The sequence below is a fragment of the Phyllostomus discolor genome, chromosome 2, assembly GCF_004126475.2.
Source record: "Phyllostomus discolor isolate MPI-MPIP mPhyDis1 chromosome 2, mPhyDis1.pri.v3, whole genome shotgun sequence".
Classification (NCBI taxonomy): domain Eukaryota; kingdom Metazoa; phylum Chordata; class Mammalia; order Chiroptera; family Phyllostomidae; genus Phyllostomus; species Phyllostomus discolor.
Genome location: NC_040904.2, coordinates 154,777,648 through 154,797,417, shown reverse-complemented (window position 1 = coordinate 154,797,417; position 19,770 = coordinate 154,777,648). Strand labels below are relative to the sequence as shown.

General features: G+C 44.0%; 1 protein-coding gene across 1 annotated transcript in view; it reads left to right on the top strand.

The window, feature by feature from the left end:
• Positions 1-1,525: 1,525 nt before the first annotated feature.
• The window catches only part of RASSF3 (Ras association domain family member 3), a 72,815-nt gene continuing 54,570 nt past the window's right edge, over positions 1,526-19,770 (top strand). The window contains exon 1 of the mRNA XM_028532184.2: positions 1,526-1,831. Within this exon, the coding sequence (XP_028387985.1) occupies positions 1,721-1,831 (111 nt within the window). The 5' untranslated portion in view covers positions 1,526-1,720. The remainder of the gene's footprint in view (positions 1,832-19,770) is intronic.

Genomic DNA, 19,770 nt, shown 5'->3' with positions numbered 1-19,770 from the left:
CCCATCTTTTCTCCCTCCCTTTCCCTCTCTCTAAAAATAAATACAATCCTTAATTTAAAAAAAAGCCTATTTTAAAAAGTCCTACTTTGCATTGGCAAACTCTGCTTCCCCTCACTGGGAAGAGGCTTTAATGTTACAGGACCTTTAAAATGGGCTACAACTAACTGCAAGGCCTGCCTCACGGAGTTGTGTGAATCACTTGGGGTAAAACACAAGTTTACAAGCTGGATGTGTGAGTAAGCCTTCTGAAGGAAGGGAAAGCAGGTTTGCAAGCCTTCTTTCTGCTGGGGATACAATGACTCATGAGCCAAGTCCCTCTTTCCTATCATCTCAAGACCAGCTCTCCCTCCCACAAATGACGGCTGACCATGAACCAAGCAGAGAAGAATCTAGAAGAGTACCTGAAGAACTTCATATCAGAATTGCCCCAGCCCTGCCACCTGCAGCTACTTTTCTTTCTTTAAGCGTCAACTACTCTAGGTGTAAACTGAGCATAGTTTGATCTACTTTATAAAGTTGTTTTGAGGATTAGAGATAATGCAAGAAAGTTTACCTATAAAGAGTGAAAAATTTGTTTCCTAACCCCTGTCCTCCTAATGAAACCTCTCCTACAGCCTGCTTAACATAGCAGTGCTAAACTTCAAGAAACCACTTTTCCATGAGAATCTCGGCAGGGAAACCAGAGTTATTTAAAATAATCCCAAAACAGAAAGACGTAATTGACAGGTACCCACAGGTGGTTTGGAGGACAATTTTGCGTTTTAAAAGAGGATTACCCGACCGGAAGGATTTGAGAAAATATGGAACCTTTATTTATTTATTTATTTTTGGTAGGAGGCGAATAGAATTCCCTGAACCGTACACCCCCGTCGTTGAATGGTCGGTTTAAAGCGGGTTGTGGGAGGGGACATTTAAAAAGCACGACTAATTAATACGCTTGAACTACAGAACTAGTTCACGGCCTCCGCCCCCCTCCCGGGCCCTTTGCACCTAGTGGACTGTACAAGTATAACGACCTTGGCTGTCCTAATCTGGGAAGGAACCCTTGCTAGAGAGAAAAGGCGACAGGAAAAGTCCGAAGCTCAACTGAATTAACAGGATGTTTTCATTTGAATAAACTCAACCCAATTGTTAGCTCCCCACTCATCACTGCTAATATCCAACCCTCCTAGAGGGGCGAGCCGCGTGAGTTCAGCACAGAGCGAAACCGCTGCAGGACGCCCGAGGGTCTGAGGGACCCTCGCAAGGCAGTCTCCTCCTCCCGCCGGACTCCTGGAGGGGGCGGTGGATTGATCACAGAAGACTTAGAAGTTTCCAGGAGGTTGGGGAAGCCACCCCGAACACAGCCACAGTACAAGCATTCCTCGAACTGGGCTTTTCTTGTTCTTTACCGCTAGTAGGGCGGGGAGCTGGTCCCCACCTGCGGCCGTGCGGGGGCGTGTCCGGAGCCTCCCCGGGAGCAGTTCGCAGGGCGGGGGCGGGGCCCTGGGAGGCGGGGTCGCGAGGCGCTTGGAGGCCCGGGCGGCGCCAGGAGCCCGGCGGGGAGGCGGCAGGAGGGGCCGGGACCGACGGATTGAGCGGCGGTCACAGCTGCAGGGAGACTGCCGGTCGGCGGCTCTGGGCCGCGCGCCGGGAACCTCTCGGGGTGGGTGTGCGCGGCACCCCCTGCCTGGCCACCTGCGCCCGTAGGAGGCGGCCCGCGCGCGACGGGACCAGCAGCATGAGTAGCGGCTACAGCAGCCTGGAGGAGGACTCCGAGGACTTCTTCTTCACCGCCAGGACCTCCTTCTTCAGGAGAGCGCCCCAGGGCAAGCCCCGCGGCGGCCAGCAAGTGAGTGGCGCGCGCGGCGGGCGCTGCAGCCCCAGTCCCACAGCGCCCGGGTGTCCGTGGGCGGGGGACCCCCGATGCCACGTGTCTCCTCGGGGCGGGGTTGCTCTCGGGGAACGAGGAGGGGTCGGCGGAGAAGTGATTCCTCTTTGGATCCCAGGGTCTTGCCCTGAGTTTGTGCACGTGGGCTCTCGGGCTCGCGCTGGGGCGCCCGGGGCGAGGGAAGGAGGAGGAAGGGCGGGGAGGCTGAAGGCTGGCTCCTGCCTTCCGCGCCAGATGGCCTCTGCGGCTCCGCTTCGGGCGGCCGGCGGCGGGGGAGCTGTTCTCAGCGAGGAGGCGTCTCCTGGCCACTCCCGTAGTTTTCTCTGCCACCCGGGACACCCTTAGCGCCCACGCAGAGTCAACGGTCGGGTCCCCGCGCTGGCCCTCCGTGTTGGTCAATTTAGCAGCCTGTGGCCCCCTGAGAGGCTTGGAGGGCAGTGTAATAGCGAGGAGTGGCCGTGGTGACCCGGCCTCCTATCTTCCCTGTCCCCCGCGCCTCCGGTGGGGAGGAGGCGCTAAGAGAAACTCGGGGCCTGACGGTAGTAGGCGCTCACTAAATCTTAGTGGCGAGTATCGAGGTTCTGCGTTTCCTGTAAACTTAAGTTTATAGGTGACTCGAATCTGTTTTGCAAACAAGTTTCTGTGATAGGTAAATGGTAGCAGGCGAAAGCTGAGCCTGAGGCTGGTTTCTTCCTTTTTAGGAGGGAGCATGCCGTGGGAAGCCTGACTTGGGAAAAGATGGCCAGGGAACTTGGGCCAGTTTCGCCGACCGTGGCCGTGTTTTGCAGAGAGGCTTTCCTGAAACGGGGCAGTTGGGCTGGACCTCTAAGTCTGGCACTTGAGCCCGCGGCCTCCTGGTCCTGGAGCCACACCAGGAAGCTGTGCCAATCCAGCCAGGCTCACATCAGATTAGAGACGTTTGTAATGGAACAAATTGGTTGCTCTTAAAAAAAAAAAAAAAAGAAAGAAAGAAAGAAAGAAAAAGAAGGCGTGCACTAAACATTGCTATCAAACTTAGTCCTGGAGACTTAGAAGCAAAGAAAATCGTTCAGGGCTGGATGATGAGTTATGGGACGGGTGAGGACCACGTAATATGCAAAGGTTTCCTTGCCAGACCTTTTCAATTTCTTTAACCACTTTCTGAGGCCAGATTTCTTTTTATGATTCGGAAGTCCTAGTCTTTTCAACCTCTTAACTCCCAAACCAGAAGGGGGAGAAGAGCCCATGGAGGGCAAGAGTGAAGTCGTGTGCCCTTTTTCAATAGCAGGTGATCTGGGGTGGAGTCCTGGCGCAGTACTCGCCCCCTCTTTTATTTCTAAGGTTCAAGGCTGCACTGTTTACTAGTCACTTTGAGCGATGTCTTAGTTATCTCGGGCTGCTGTAACAAATACCATGGACTAGGTGACTTAAATACTTGTTTCTCACAGTTCTGGAGGCCAGCAGTCAGAGAACTAGGGGCCCACATGATTGGGTTCCCGGACTTCCTGGCTGGTAGACAGCTGACTTGCAGTGTCCTCACCTGGAGCAAGGGCTATCTCTTACTCTTATAAGGACGCTTAATCCCATGGAGGCCACCCTCATGACTTAATTACCACCTAAAGGTGCCCCCTCCAAATGTTCTCACACTAGGGCTTGCTTCTTCATATGAATTTTGAGTGGTCACAACTTTCTTTCTCGGCTTCTCCTTTCTTTTTGTTCTCCACTTTGTATTTTTCTTCTTCCACTTATGTTCCTTTCACCATTTGACACTGTGACTAGAACTTGTCAGAGATGGTGTTGGTTTGAAGTCTGTTCCAGATTGGTGGCTACTGATCTCCAGGTATAAGATGCTCCTTCACAAGGGCCAAAGTGTCCAGGTTGGAAAGGTGTGAGAATGCTTTAGTACTTTAAATATAAAAAAATCTGCTTTTTTCAGTTTATACAGGTACAGTACAATATTTGTGTTATACTCATTACTTTATAATATTCATCTAGGTGTGTTATGCTCATATAATGTTAATTTAGCATTTAAATCTGTCTGACACTGTATGTATTTGGAAGTGTTTTGCTGAAAATCAGGACAGTTAGACCTAGTTCTTTGCTTGAGGAGCTTAATCTGTGTTTTCTAAAGCCTGTGTATTTTCCCTTCTAACACAACACATGCAGAGTGTTAAGTTATAGGACTTGTTAGGTGGAGATTACGTTCTAAGCTCTGAATTTTAGTAGGTATTTTAGTTTATTTAAAGAATTGATTGAGTCCTTTAAATTCCTGGTGAGATTTGTGAGTTAAGAAAGTAAACTTTATAAAGCAAGGCACTCTTTAATATAGGACATCTTTCCCTAAGGTTACAGAAACCTTGTTCACTTTAGTATGCTGGCAATGATAAGAATAAGGTAAGCACTCTGACATAATGTACAGTAGTGAAATTTATCTTTTTCTCTACAGGGGTGGAAAGAGAGGTGTTGCCATAAGGATCTGTTATCCATAATAGTGGGGTTTTTTTGGTGCCGATCACCTGGTAGAAAAGCCAGGAATGAGTAGTTTTAGAACTCTTGAAAATGTCCAGAGAAAGCAAGCTGTTTGTGGTAAATGCAGGGTAGGGAGAAGGGGAGGGGTGAGAAATGTCTTTCTTCTTTTGCCAGGCAAAGGAACATAGTCCAACGATTTTCTGTCTCCAACAATAACAAAAGCTTTACAAATAAAAAGCAACTGTTACCATTTTCTTATTTTATGCTGGTACTCACTCTTTCTCCCTTTTTTTTGAGTAACAGGGTTAAAAACTGGTATGGCATGGCGGATGTAAAGGGAATGAACATATGGCTGTTTGTGGCAGTTAGAATGTCATGTTCATTGCCGTATTCACAGGGCTCCAGTCAGTACCTGACACAGTGGTTGGTCAGTGAAAATACAGTATTCATTGAATGAATGAATGCTTTCCTCGTTTGTTAATAATTGGCTCTTTATGGGTTTTAAAATGTACCATATCTTAAGATTTCCCCAGGGACCCTCTGGGGTATTAATGTGATGAAAGGTGAAAGTGATTTACTAAGGGGCCACACATACGGGAAAGGCTGGAACTCAAGATTTCTGACACAAATTCCACTTTCCTTTTTGTTTCTTGTTGGTTATAAAAGTAATTAAAAACTTTTCACCCTGGCTGGTGTGGCTCAGTGGGTTGAACCTGCAACCGAAAGGTTGTAGGTTTGATTCCCAGTCAGGGCACATGCCTGGGTAGAAGGTCAGGTCCCCGGTAGGGGACACATGAGAGGCAACCACACACTGATGTTTCTCTCCCTCCCTTCCCCTCCCTCTAAAAATAAATAAATACAATCTTTAAAAAATTAAAAAACTTTGATTTTCCCTTTACGTATATGGACATCTGTAATTTAGGAATTTCTTAAAATGTTGCCCCCGCTTCCTGCACGCATCTTCATTACAGCGTTAATAATTTATACTCGTGTGCTGACTGTATTGTTTCAAGCAGATCCAAGAATGTGGGTAGTTCTGTAATTCATAATTTTCTGAGTTTTAATAAAATCAAACTACCTGTAAGTAGAGGACACATTAAACTTCCAAGAGTAGAAATTGATCAAAATTATTAATCTCTTGGAGCACATCTTATTTCATATCTAAGGTGATCACTTTTCTTCCTGAGCCTTTGATGGTTAATGGGAATAAGGAGATGAGACACCTGTTTTTGCTTTAGGAGTAGAATATTTAAAGGTCAAGAGGCTTTTTGTTTGTTTTATGGCATGCTTGAATTAAAAATTTGTTTCTAAATTATATTTAAAAGTTTTTATTGAATTTATTGAGGTGACATTAGTTAATAAAATTATATAGGTTTCAGGTGTACTGTTCTATAACACATCATCTGTATGTTGTATTGTGTGCTCACTACTTGGAGTCAGGTTTCTTCTGTCACCATTTATCCCCCTTTACCCTCTTCTACCTTCCTCCAGGTGGTCTTGAAACACTTGAAACTGTCTTCTGAACCTCTTACACTTTTTACTTTAATTAGTCTACTCACACTTTTTAAAAAGTTACACTGAAGAATGGTTTAATAAGGCAGGTCTGTGAGACTCCACATAACAGTTTTCAAGTTTGCCCTATGGGTTCTCCCCTTACTCTAATTTAAATTTTTTTGTGGCTCTCTGTTTGGTTTTGTGTCTTACTGCTAGAATCAATAGTGATAAGTTACACTGTTGTATCCAGCATTTCTGTGAGAAGTTTTGGTGATATTTTATAACGTCGAAAGTATTTTAGCTATACTAACTTTTTATTCCCAATGTTATTATTATTATCTTTTCCCATTTCTGATTTTGTTTATTTGGGTCCTCTCTCTTTTTTTTTTTTTTTTTTTTTGCTGACTCTGGTTAACGGCTTATCAATTTTATTTGTGTTTTCAAAGAACCAGCTTTTGGTATCATTGATCTTTTGTATTTTGGGTAGGGGGAGCTCTGTTGTTTATTTCTGCTCTGATCTTACTTCTTTCTACTCACTTTGGGTTTTGTTTGTTGTTTTTCTAGTTCCTTTAGGTGTAAGGATAGATTGTTTATTTGAGGGTTTTTTTGTTTCTTGAGGTAGGCTATGAATTTTCCTCTTAGTATTGCTTTGGCTGTGTCCCATAAATTCTTGGGTTGTTGTGTTTTCATTTGTCTCAAGGTATCTTTTGATTTCTTTTTTGATCTTGTTAACCCACTGATTGTTTAGTATCATGTTATTTAGCCTTCATATGTGTTTTTCAGCTTTTTTCTTGTAATTGATTTCTAGTTTTATACCATCGTGATTGGAGAAGATGCTCAATATAATTTCAGTGTTCTTAAATTTGTTGACACTTGTTTTGTGGCCTGATAATGTGGTCTATTCTGGAAGATGTTCCATGTATTCTTGAAAAGAATGTATATTATGTTGTTTTAGAATAAAATACTCTAAAAATATGAATGAAATCTGATCTAATATGTCATATAAGGCCACTGTTTCCCTGTTGGTTTTCTATCTGGATGACTATCTATTGATGCCATTGGGGTATAAAAGTTCCCTACTATGACTCTTACTGTCAGTCTTTCCCCTTCTGTCCATCAGTATTTGCTTGACATATTGAGGTGCTCCTACGTTGAGTGCATAAATGTTTACAAGGGTTATAGTCTCCTGTTGGGTTGATACCTCTATCATTCTGAAATGTCCTTCTTTGTGTCATTACATGTAGCCTTTGTTTTAAAGTCTATTGCGTCTGATATAAGTATTGCTACTCCAGCTTTTGTTTTTGTTGTTGTTTCCATTTGCATAATGGGTCTTTTCCATCCCTTTACTTTCAGTCTGTGTGTGTCTTTGGATTTGAAGTGGGTGAATCCCCTTGTTTTTGAATGTAAACAGTCCCAACTGTCCTTTTGCCTGGTGCATGGTGATTTGCACATCTAATCACCGTGTCTGATACATTGTGTTGTTATTTTTTAATTGTCACTTTTTGCAGATGACATGATTTTTTTAGGTGTTTATTTATTTTTAGAGAGAAGAAAGAGAGGGAGAAAGAGTGAGATAAACATTGATGTGTGAGAGAAACATCAATGGGTTGCCTCTTGCATAAGCCCCAACTGGGTGTCAGGCCCGCAACGCAGACATGTGTCCTGACCAGGAATTGAACTGGTGACCTTCTGCTTCTGGGGACGGTGCTCAACCAACTGAGCCACACTCATCAGGGCTGTTGTGTGCTTACACAGTATTGATCCATGGAGTTCTGTGTTTGTGTGAGCAGGACTCACAAAGACTCACTCCTTTAACTGAATCTCAAAAGAAAATTAGTCCTTTGTCATACATCCTCATATGTGAACAATACACTCTTTACTGCCTTTTTTCCTTTGGGTTAACTCAGAAGATTTGGAATTATTTGGAAAGCAGTGTCACAAAATATTTATGAAAGGAAAAGCTAAAAATATCTAATAATGTGGTTATTCTTTTTAGACTTCCTTTGGCAGTCAGTGCATGTCATAAATGTAAACATTCATTTTCTGGGAGAAAAAATGCGGCTGACCAAACGCTTTGTACTGTGGCTTGATCACCAGCTCTTCTCAGCCCTGAGCAAGCAGCTCTCGCTTACCCCTGACTTCCCACATAAGGTGGCTGTCTTTTGATACAGGCCCCAGTCTGAGGCCAGCTTTTCATTTCTATTTTGGCCCAAGGCCATTAGCTAGCCTGGCCCCTCCTCAGAAGGGATGATAAAAAGACCTAGTGGGATATATGATAGATGCATGCGGAAGAGCTACTTATTTAATTAAAGGACATATCTTAGGTAATTTAGCCTATGGTGTCCTTGTCTTGTTGAAGAGCTAATATATGGGGGTGGGTGATAATAGGTTTACAGTTGTGAGTACATGAAACACATTTTATCCTTGTATTATTTATTGTATTGTTTTTCATACTAACAACTGTAAACCTACTTTTGCCCACCCTGTACGTTGCCTTGTAATCCAGGCAGTGTATTATGAGGCCCAGCTCTCAGGTGCAATGATGTTTAAATAATAGCATGTAACTAGGACTCTTGTCACACTAGGTTTCTCTTGGTTCCTTTCAGGACCCAAGTTATTAGCCATCACAGAATTTAGACCTGAAATTACTTGCCTCACTTTTTCTTCACATGTCAACTTATATGACACCTTCTTAGAGAAGTTTTCCCAAACCATGCCCTGTGCTTTTCTTTCATAGCAAAAATTATAATTTGTGGTTATTTCCTATTTAAGGAAGATTGAGAGTAGCATGTTTATTGACACATAAAATAAATGTCTGGTACGTAGTAGGCAAATGAAAGCCCACTCTCTATGAATAGATGTCCCAGTACTTGGTACTCTTAATTTTCCTTTTTGTACACAAATGTACACAAATTTTCACCCTCATCCAAGTAGACCCTAAGTCTTCACAGTATCTTATATGTGGTAGTCGTTTAAAAAAGGACTGTCTGTAGCCCTGGCTGGTGTGGCTCGGTTGGTTGGAGGCTTGTCCTGTGAGCTGGAGGGCTGTGGGTTTGGTCCATGGTCCGGGAACGTACGCCTGGGCTGCAGGTCCATCTCAGGTCAGGCGTGTGCGGGAGGCAGCCAGTCCTTGTTTCTCTCCCTCCCTTCTTCTCTCTCTAAAAGCAATGAAAAAATGTCTTCAGGTGAGGATTTAAAATATCACTTTGTGTATTTCCCCTTTATTTTAAGAAAGACCATCATTCATTTGTGCACTCAGATTTATTGAGTTCTTACGCTGCCCCCCACACATAGGCTTGGCTCTGGGGACAGAGCAGTGAGCAAAATGAAGTTCTTGGCCCCATATAGTCATATTTTTAAAAAGCTTATTACATAGACAGTACATCTCTCTAATTTTCCTTTAAAGAGCTTGCTCCTTTAGCGTAAAGGAATCCTTTTACTGTTCAGTTTTTCAGCAGCACACCCTGTGCACAGAGAGTGGCATGGAAATGTTGGCTGAGAAGTTTATCCCTGAAACAGCAGTCCACTTCCTTGCTGACACCTGTCCTAGGACTGCAGGTGCGTGTGCTCCAACAGAAATGACATCTTGCTGAATGGCATCAGATGCATTCAACAGAGTAACAGTCTAACCAGAGTCTCCCAATTTCCTGGGATGAGGTTAATTTTCCAGGCTTCTCCTCTTAGTTCAGTTAGTTCTGGTTTGGCTATCACTGGCGAGTCAAACAGTTTTTGTTTACTTGTTAGTTTGTTTTTTTTTTTAAGTGGAGAGGGACAGAGATACACTAAGAAGGATGTCTGAGTTCATTAAAAATGTGAAACATATGTAAAAATGTTACAAGTGACTCCGATATAGAAGTGACCATCATGCTAAAGCTGTGCCGTCCCCCTGGGTGGACACCAGCCACAGGTGGTGATGGCGCACTTGAAGTGTGGCTGGCCCGAACGGAGGGGTGTGCTGTAAGTTTGAAATACACACTGGGTTTCTAAGACAAAAGAGACTGTCCAGTATATCACAGTAATTTAAAAATATTGATTACATGTTAAAACGATAATATTTTGGATATCTGAGTTAAATAAAATTCATTTTTACCTGTTTACTTTTTAAAGGTTTTATTTATTTTTAGAGAGAGGGGCAGGGGGGAGAGAGAGAGGGAGAGAAACATCAGTGTGTGGTTGCCTCTCTATGTGGCCCCCACTGGGGACCTGGCCCACAATCCAGGCATGTGCCTTGACTGGCAATCAAACCGGTGACCCTTTGGTTTGCAGCTCATGCTCAATCCACTGAGCTACACCAGCCAGGGCTTACCTGTTTGTTTTTTAAAGTGGCTATTGGAAAATTGGAAATTACACAGGTGGCTCACACTGTAATTCTGTTGGACAATAGTTTACTAAAGCACAGCTGCTAGCTGTTGCTATTTGGGGTGGAATCTCCATCATCTAGATGGCTGCAGATGGATGGCTGGCTGAAAGGTGTGCCTGCCGGCCGGTTGGGTTGCCTTTTCTTTGTGAACAGGAACTTGCCCTTTACTGTTGGGAATAGTTTCTTCTCAGCTTAGATTGGGTCACACATACCCACATGTTGGGGGTTGTGAAACCTGTGTGTGGGGAGCTTCCCTTTTTCACATTGAGCTGATAGGATAAAACTACGCCGCATTCAAACTGCAACTTCGCCCTCAGTGTACAGAGAAGAGGGCTCATTATGTCACAGAGTATTAAAACAGCAAGAGGAAGACGTACTTTCTGGCCTGTAATTGCTTACTGCTGCTACATGATTCAGTCAGCTAAGAATAATTTACTAATTACACATTGCAGCACTCAGTTCTTTTTCCAGATGCTAAACAAAGTGAGATAATTAGAGGACCAAAAAAGATGAATTTGGGAATTGGAGACCAGAAGAATAGATTTAGAAGCTCTTGGATTTAAGAGACTTAGAATGTAATCAGCAAAGCGTTTTCATGAAAGCGATGCCAGTTGGGCGAAGGTTGTGTGTGTGTTAAGACTGTGAAGGTGGTTTTCTGAATTCATTACCTGGCTGTGTGCTGAATACAGCAATGTGCAAACCGGTGCTAGGAGTGGGGTGAACAAAACGGACTAAAACCTGCTCTCACGGAAGTCAGTTAGTAGTCTATGTAGACCATCTCCCATCTGTTGTAAAGAGCAAAACCTTAGTTAATTTGGCTCCCACCTAAAAATTTGAGTAATTTCTCATAAGCATGTCCCCCCTCCACCCATGAAGGACTTTAAGCTTTATGGGTAATTAAAGCGATATGGTCTTCAAATTATTTTAATAACATGATTGCTATAAAAATCACATCACAGTTTGGGGGAAAATGGTTCATTATCTTACTATCCTAATCCAAATATAATTTTGCCGAATTGTTTCCTAGCTTTTTTCCCTTTGTTTTACATGCGTATAATTGTACTATACTGGTATATACATAACAGTATGCATAACAAAATTTGCCATCTTAACCATTTTTAAGTGTACAGTTCACCAGGGTTAAAGTGGATTTACATTGTTGTGCATCCAATCTCCAGAAACTTTTTCATCTTGGAAAACTTCAAACTACTCATTAAACATTCCCCATTTCTCTCCCACCCTGCCCCTGGCAACTACCCTACTTTCTGTTTCTGTGAGTTTTACTATTCTAGATATCTAATATAAGTGAAATCATACAGCACTGGTCTTTTATAACTGGCTTATTTCACTCAAGGTTCATGCATGTTGTAGTATGGGTCATAATTTCCTTCCTTTGAGTGTGAATAATAGTCCATTGTATGTATATAACACATTTTGTTTATCCATTTGTCAGTCAATGGACTTAAGTTACTTCCACCTTTCGGCTACTGCAAATGGTGCCACTGTGAACATGGTGTACATTACAAGTATCTTTTAGAGACCTTGCTTTTAATTCTTTCAGATATATATTCAGAAGTGGCATTGCTGAATCATATGGTAATGCTGTTTATATTTGTTGAGGAATACCACAGTAATGAATTTGAATCCTCCTATTTATTTATTTAATCCTCGCCTGAGGGTATATTTATTGATTGTAGAGAGAGACAGACAGTAGGGGGAGAGAGAGACATCAATTCGGATCTGTGTCTCCTGTGTGTGCCCCTCTTGGGGACCCAGGGGTCATCAAACCTGCAACCTTTCGGTGTATGGGATGACGCTCCAAAGGACTGAGCCACCTGGCCAGGGCTGAATCCTGCTATTTAAACTTAGAATTACAAGGTGTTGCTGCACAATGTTAGCTATCATTTTCAGGTCCATCTTGTATTTTCTGGGGCAGGCATTATTTAGCAAATATTGGAAAACTTGGATGTTCCCAATTTTTGCTACTGTGTATAACACTGTAGTGAATATCCTGGATTTACCTTTTTGGTATAGATGTACAGAATGGAATTTTAGTGAATGTGAGGCTGTGGCCATTTCTGTGGCTCTGGGGCTGTATATTTAAATAGTGCATGCACCCTTAGCTCCATTGCATGTAGTCATTAAAATAGAGGGGAAACTTCATAAAGGTGCCTCATTGTTACCTAATTTGCATTCCTTTAATTAACAGTGAATCTAATATTTTTGTACTTCTAAGTGGATCTTCCTCTTGGTGGGAGCATTGTTTGGGCACGGCCTCGAGTGTGTGTCTGTTAGGTGGGCGGAAATCTTGAGAGCACTGCTCTTGAGTGCCATGCACACATGTTTAGCTCAGTAGACGCTTCCCCTTTTTTGCGGTCCGCTGAACTTCAGGTTATTTTTTTTGCTTACTGTGTACCTAAGGGACATTACACATTCTGGCATTTTGAAATACCTTCGAGTGTGTTTCAGGCTGACATCACTGAAACAAGGAGCAAAATACTTGTTACTCCTGCAATTGTGGCGCCGGAAGGGCCTTGCTGGGAGAGCGTCAGCGTCCTGTGCCCACACCGTGGGATGCAGAGGGCGGGGAGCTGGATGATGTGTCTCTTAGTAAGCATGCAAGAAAGGGGTGACTAGAAGAGCCCGTTGGTCTTTGATTTCCAGTGTGTGTAGTGCCAGTTTTCCACCCACTGTGATAGAATTTGGAGGAACCTGTTACCTTATATATAAATAGACTGGGGAGGTAGGACATACAATTACAAGCTGCAACTGCCAAGAGGATATTTCTACTATTTACTTATAAGCTCACTGTTTTTTGTTGAAAAATTATAAGTAGATGGGCTCTGGCATCTCTGTGTTTTAAGGCCGGCCTCTGACGAAAATTGTTGCTTAATCTCCTTCTCTGAGTAACTCCTAGTTTGCCCTCATTTAATTTGTTCCTTCTTCTAGTCGTTTAATGAAGTGAATCTGTTAAAAGGATGTGAAGGGTTATCCCTGACTTTAGATTGATTATAAACCCTCCTATCTTAGGATTCTTATACAAACTAACACTGAAAATTTACCACAAATGTTTGTTTTGAGGAATATTCTTTGATGTTTTGCCAGTTAAGGCATAGAAATTTATGTGTATATGATAGAGTTCTCAAACAGCAAAAGAAACAAAAACAAAAAAAATCTTACCAAAACAGAAAACAACATAGCTACATGCATTACGGAGGAGGAAAAATACCGACACTGAAATGAAGTGAACATTCCATAGTGTTTTACAGTTAGTAGAACATTCCAAGGGAATTAAAATTCACTCGATTTCTCGGACTCTGGTTTCAGTGCAGTGCTGAGATCAAAACGAAACTAACAGAAGCTTTAATTGGTTTAGGCCTGAAGCAGACGCAGGTTCATTGGCACGGCAAAGGGGAATTTAGGGGCACTGGACTGTTGTCAGTTTCTGTTATTTTAAACAGGCTTGTGGGTTGCCCTTTTTTTTTTGCCCTTTGAGGGGAAGGTATTGCCCTTTTAGATCTTTCTGACTTTTGAAAGTCGCTTTCCTGCTTTCCTTGATGACCGACAGTGGCGGTGCATGTGACGTGGCGTGATTGGAATGACTGTGCTGGTGCTGCTGTGGGAGGCAGGGTCTGGTCCTCGGCTGTCCTGTCGGTCTCCGCTGGAGGAAATTTGTCCTATAAACTGCACCCAAAGCACGATCATTCCTGCCGTTTGAGGAGAGGATTTGAAGGTGGATCATGCAGGGAAGCGGGGGGGGGGGGGGGGGGGGGGGGGTATCCTTTCGAAATGGCAAACCTAGCATCAGTATCATCAAATCAACTTAAAATTCATTCCCTCCCTGGCTGGTGTGGCTCAGTTGGTTGGAGCATCATCCTGTAACCCCAAGGTCGTGTGGGTTTGATCCCGGGTCCAGGTGTGTATGGGAGACAACCAGTTGATGCTTCTCTCTTTCATTGGTGTTTCTCTCCCTTCCCCTCTCTCTTCCTCTCTCTCTAAAAGCAATGAAGAAAAATGTCCTTGAGTAAGAATTAAAAAAAAAACAACTTTCCCCGCAGAAGCAGTGTACAGGTTAATTTTGAATCCCCATACAGTAGATTTTGCTATCTTGAGGTGAGGGCTAAAAACTCTCTTATTGTTGAGAAAAAGAAAGGGAACTAGATTTTGTAATGGGCTAATGGGTGTGTACACTTAGTTGATTGACAATTGACGGCAAGTCGCTGCGCTGTTGTGAGGCAGTCTGAGTTATGTCAGTGCCGTTATCTTGGACCAGTTATTGCACCTCTTTAAGTCTCAATTTCCTCATCTGTAAAGGAGCAGCATGCCTGTCAAAAAATAAGCAGTAACAAATATTAGTAACTGTTATGTTTAAAAGGTTTGTAGTACTATATGTGATCACATAGTTTTCATTTCAGGGTGCTGTGCTGAATGGAGAACTGAATGGTTGAGGGATTTGAAGTGAACTAATAATCCATCAAAGAATAAAAAGATGGCAGGGAATTAGGTTGTATCTCTTTGGCTTGAGTGACCAAAACGAATTGGAAATCTTAATGTAGTTGATCAGGAAGGAGCTTCAGTCAATCCTGGATGCTTATTTTTCTTTCTGTCTCTTTTTATCTCTCTCTCATCTCTCTCTGTGTCTCTGTGTCTCTGTCTTTTGTCTCTCTGTGTCTCTGTCTCTGTCTCTCTGCCTCTCTAGTCTGAATCTGTGGTGCCTTTGTTTCTTGATAAAGGGGCTTTGTCCTTCTAACCAAGCCTGAGGCCACTTATCAAAGTTTTCACCAACTTCTGAATGAGCACACATGTTGAAAGTGTGGCTCTTTTGCCCAGCCCAATATTTTATGTCTTGAATATAAGTTAACATATTGTATGAAAGTTTTTTTTCCTTCCTCAACGTCCTCTCTTTCCCTCTCTTATCTGTCTCTGGCTGTAGGACTCTGGCTGCAGTTTTGCTCAAGACTGCTGGCTTGACCCGGGACAAATTCTGCTTCCTGGGGACTTTCCTTTTTCCTCCAGAAGGTTTAGATCACCTTGTGGTCATTGTTTAGGGACTTAGTCACTATCTTGTTTCTGGGTTTTGTGGGATCAAATCGAATGAGGTAACTTATGGGAACTCTGTAACACACTGCAAAGGGAGATGCTATGGCTCTACCCGAGCCCCGTTCCACGTGCGGTGGCGGCCTTCCCGAGCTCGGGGCTCCCACCCATGGAGTGCCTGTCTCCTCTCTAAGGGATTTCAGCCTTGTTAGACGCACCCACAGTTCGGAAGCAAGCTCGCTTATGCAAAATTTGAACGCAGGCACTAAAGAAGCCCAGTGAGTCATGTGGTCTGTTTGGCCAACTCCTCAGAGTTCGATTATGCTCTGTGATACTGGTGTGAGTGTTGGAATCTGGTGGGAAACCTCTTCCGCCAAGCCACGTGAGCCCCTGGGGTTTACTGCTCCCTCTCCACTGCCAGCCTCCCTTTCCTTGGACTGGGTGTCCTAACAATAAATTGGTTGTCTGAAGCTGGCTTTATATTCTGAATGCCATTGTGAATATTTTTAATCACTTAAAAACATTTAAGAAAAAGATTTTTATTTTCAGAGAGAGGGGAAGGGCGGGGGGAGAAAGGGAGAGAAACAACCATGTGCAAGAGAAACATCAGTTGGCTGCCTCCCACATGCACCTGCCTGGGGGCCTGACCTGCAACCCAGGCGTGGGCCCTGACTGGGAATCCAACAGGCAGCCCTTTGCTTTGCGGGACAGTGCCCAACCCAGTGTCTCTTGTAAACTGATTATAATTTTTTAGCCTGCAGTAATATTGGAGCTGACGCTTATTTGATAATTATTGAAAATGAGTTATTCCCCAATCTCATTCTTGTATGTTTATTTCTATCTGCATAGTAGTGGTTTGTGTTTGGGGAACCTGAGCAATTATACCTAAGCAGCAAGTTTAAATTGCCTTATGACTCGACTGTGCTGTGGATGAAGCCCTCAGATGCCTCGGAGAAAGATGACAGCCCAGCTCATTGTGGGGTGCATCAGGGGGCTTGAGCAAATTTCATTTAAGGCTTCCAGATCATCCTGTCTGTGCGCTTCCTGAGGGTACACTGCGTCTGTCATGTTCTCCACCACATCCTCATTGCCAGTGAGTGCGCCTGGTGCAGGGCGCAAGAGCGGGCCATCGATATTCGATCATCGATCACCAGATCTCCATTTGATCAGACTTGCATCAGAATTATAGTCAAAAAGAAGTTGTTCAGGGCAGTGAAGCAGATTTGTTTTGGTTTTAGAGGGAGTGGTAATACAGTCAAACAGTGGTAATAGAGTTTGTATCATGTGAAAGGGGGACCTGTAGGGGACATGGGACGTGTTTGGGTCGGGGATGTGGAGGCCTGGGGCCTAGGCCTGGTCCTTTGTTAACTAGCAGAGGTAACTCTGGAGAATTACTGAGCCACTTTGGGCTTCTTTCTTCCTCAAAGGCCCTGCCCAGTTCTGTGACAGATTTATTCTGGATGTGAATTCCTGATTGGGGGAAAAGCAGCAGAGACAAGGCTTTGAGAGGGATTCCCTGGAATGTATTAAGATGCCAAATGAATTTGTTTGGAAGCAGCTAGCTTAGGTCATATCTGGTTGGATGGGGTTCAACTGAACTGAATTGATTAGTCATTGCTGTTTGAGAACTAAGTATAATGTGTAACATCATTTTTTTTCCTAAAGAGGGAATATCTTAGGAAAGAAATCAGGGGGGTATTTAATTCATCCATGGATAGTGCCGACAAGAATGGGTTTCATGCAACCACAGGGAACACTTAAATGTTCTGAACTGGTGTATTGCAGGAGTTACTAATACAATGTCCAGGAGTGCTGAAGGAAGAGCCCACCAGCAGTGTGACAGTCCTCAGGCCCAGGGCGGGATGAGCGCATGAAAGTCAGCTGCTGACCGGGAAGGCAGCACGGTGACGGAACTGCGCCTCCTGGAAGGCGCACTGCTGTGGGGTGGTGCGGCATTTGGGAGTGAAGAATTACCCGTTTCCCTTGGAAGATTTAATTTTTTGTTTTTAGTGCCTCCTTTACTCCAGCTGGTCTGCCCATACCCTTTCCCAGTAAGTGTTCTTAGAAAACTTCTTTAGCAAGTTAAATTCCATTATAAAACAACAGAGCCTATTGTCTAATACAACATGTCCAGATGTGAGGTTTCCAGAGGCCGCCGCGCCCCCTTGCCCACACTCGGTGTGAGAGCCCTACGCAGTCAGCCTGTTCCCTGGTCCTAGAGCACCCACCCAGTTCAGGCTCATTTCTTATCCTGTCTTGTCCTCTGATCGCTACAGGTAAATTTTAGTGTTGTCTCCCTCATATAAATGAAAATTCTTAAGGGTTAGGGACCTTGACTTCACTTTATAGAAGCCATGTCAAATGATTCTTGAGTGTGATGATTAATTTGATTCATTATGGAGACATTGTCTTTTCTGAGAATTATTTTTAATATAGCCATTTATTTAGAACTTTCATCTGTTTCTAACTTCATATATACTTCAGGGGCTATTTCAGCAGGACCCTAGAGGAAAGGTATTTCCTCAAAATTGGCCTTTTAAGCATTTGATGAACTATTGATCACTTAAAATGATATAACTTTAACTGCAAAGAAACGAACTAGCTGGCATGGCTCCTTTTAACCCAAAGAGTCTGAGATTTCCTGCTGTTCTTTTAACTAGATGGGACATGCTTAAATGCATCATTATATGAAGTTTTGTTTTCAGCTATGGAAATCATGAAAAATTACTTTTCTAGTGACTCCAGTTCTTTTCATTAACCATATTCCCGTATCCCTGAAAAATGTGGTGCATTTTAGATTTGGAAGATGAGTGATGTGATCATATGAAGGGGTGGCTGACTTAACTTGCTCCTTACATTGTATATTCATTTGAGGTTACAATGTTGGCCATATGAAAATGAGTATCGTGTCAAAATGGTTTAGGTGAACTATGGTGTTGTGTTGGTGTTTCGAGTGAAGTGAAGCACTGAGTGTCCAGATCCTGAATGTGAGTTATTAAACACGATTTTAATTATCTCTGAATTCACACACAGGCATTCCATTCATTAAGGCACTTACTGATTTTTAAGAATTATAGTGAATAGAAGGGAAAATGTGGGCTGAACTATAAAGTACTAGATTCCCCCAGGTGTAGAATTTGTCACCAAAAAAGATAAAAACATAAAGTTGAAAACCTGCTTGGAAGTGTTGAACCTTTCCCTGTGGCTCTCGGAACACACATCCAACCGTGTCCACCGCAGGAGCACGTCCTGTCCAGCCAACTGCCAGGGGCTGTCCTGTGGCCGAGGTGGGAAGGAAGCAGTGAAACTGGGAGTCCAGCGGACGAGGGGCCAGGCTGGACAGGCTGGTGAACTGGGAGGATTTGGAAGCAATGAGTGTGGGAGTTGGGGTGGTGAGAGAGGAGTCAGGGGTGAACTGTGGGTTTCTGGCTTGGTTGGCAGGAAGGATGATGCTGTCACTCACCAAGAAAGGGAATAGAGAAGAAAGATCCGATTAGGGAGGGAAGATAAGTTCAGACAATGTCTTCATTCCAGGCAGTCAGTAAATACTGAATGAATGCATCTGGGTGTGTGTTATTTGAGACATCTGTAGGGTATCAAAGTTTCCTGGGCCCGTCCAAAAGATCAACCAGGTAGCCCTGGTCTGGGGAGAGAGCTGTGGGATTTGTTGTCTTGAGGTCTGTGCCCTGAGGGCTTCAGACAGAAGCAGATACCAGCATTTAAAGGGTAGGCACAGAAGATGGGTGTGTCCCTGGAGATAACCCAGGTAAGTGGGTAGGGAGGCAGGTAGAAAACCAGGAAAGAGTGGATGTCCCGGGACCCGAGGTGGGGCCCACCTCAAGAACAAGGCCTTGGTCAGTGGGAAAAGTGCTGCAGAAAAGCCAAGAAGTGGAGCCATTGGGGGGAGGGCAGTCTCTGGAGACCTTGAGGAGAGTCTCCTCAGTGGGCTGGAGGGTGGGAGTCAGAGGGCAGCTGGGAGAGGAATGAATGGCTGTGGAGGAAATGGGGAAGGTGAGTGTAGGGTGCTCTTCTGGGAAGCATGGCTGGGAGGCTGGGAAGGAAGGACAGTGTGATAAAGGAAAGAGGCCGTGAGGTAGAGGGAGGTTGTACAGAGTTGTCATCATTTTTAGTTGAGAGATGTGAGTGGAAAGAAAGAGCAGGTGTTGGGAGTTAGGATACAGGTGAGGGAAAGGGCACTGTTGAAGGAGAAGACTGCCTTCCCAGCCAGAGGGATGGTGTTTGAAGAATGGGCACGGTGTGGGGTGGGGGTGGTTAAATCTGGAAACATGTACATGATCCAAGGGGTGGGTAGGTGACAAGGAATTTGATGAGTGGTTATTGACGGAGGCGGTGGGTGTGCATGGGGTGTGGAGAGAAACCCACAGAGGCAGAAGAAGGAGCAATGGTGTGTCTGGAGAACTAGCTGGTGTTGTGGGTGGAGCAGATGGTATCATCCCGTGGGTGTGGCGTGGTAAGGAGGAGCCATGTGGGGAGAAGTAGTGTGGTCAGATCTATGATTTTGAAACCAACAGCGGTTTATGGCAGAGTTAGAGGAAGGCAG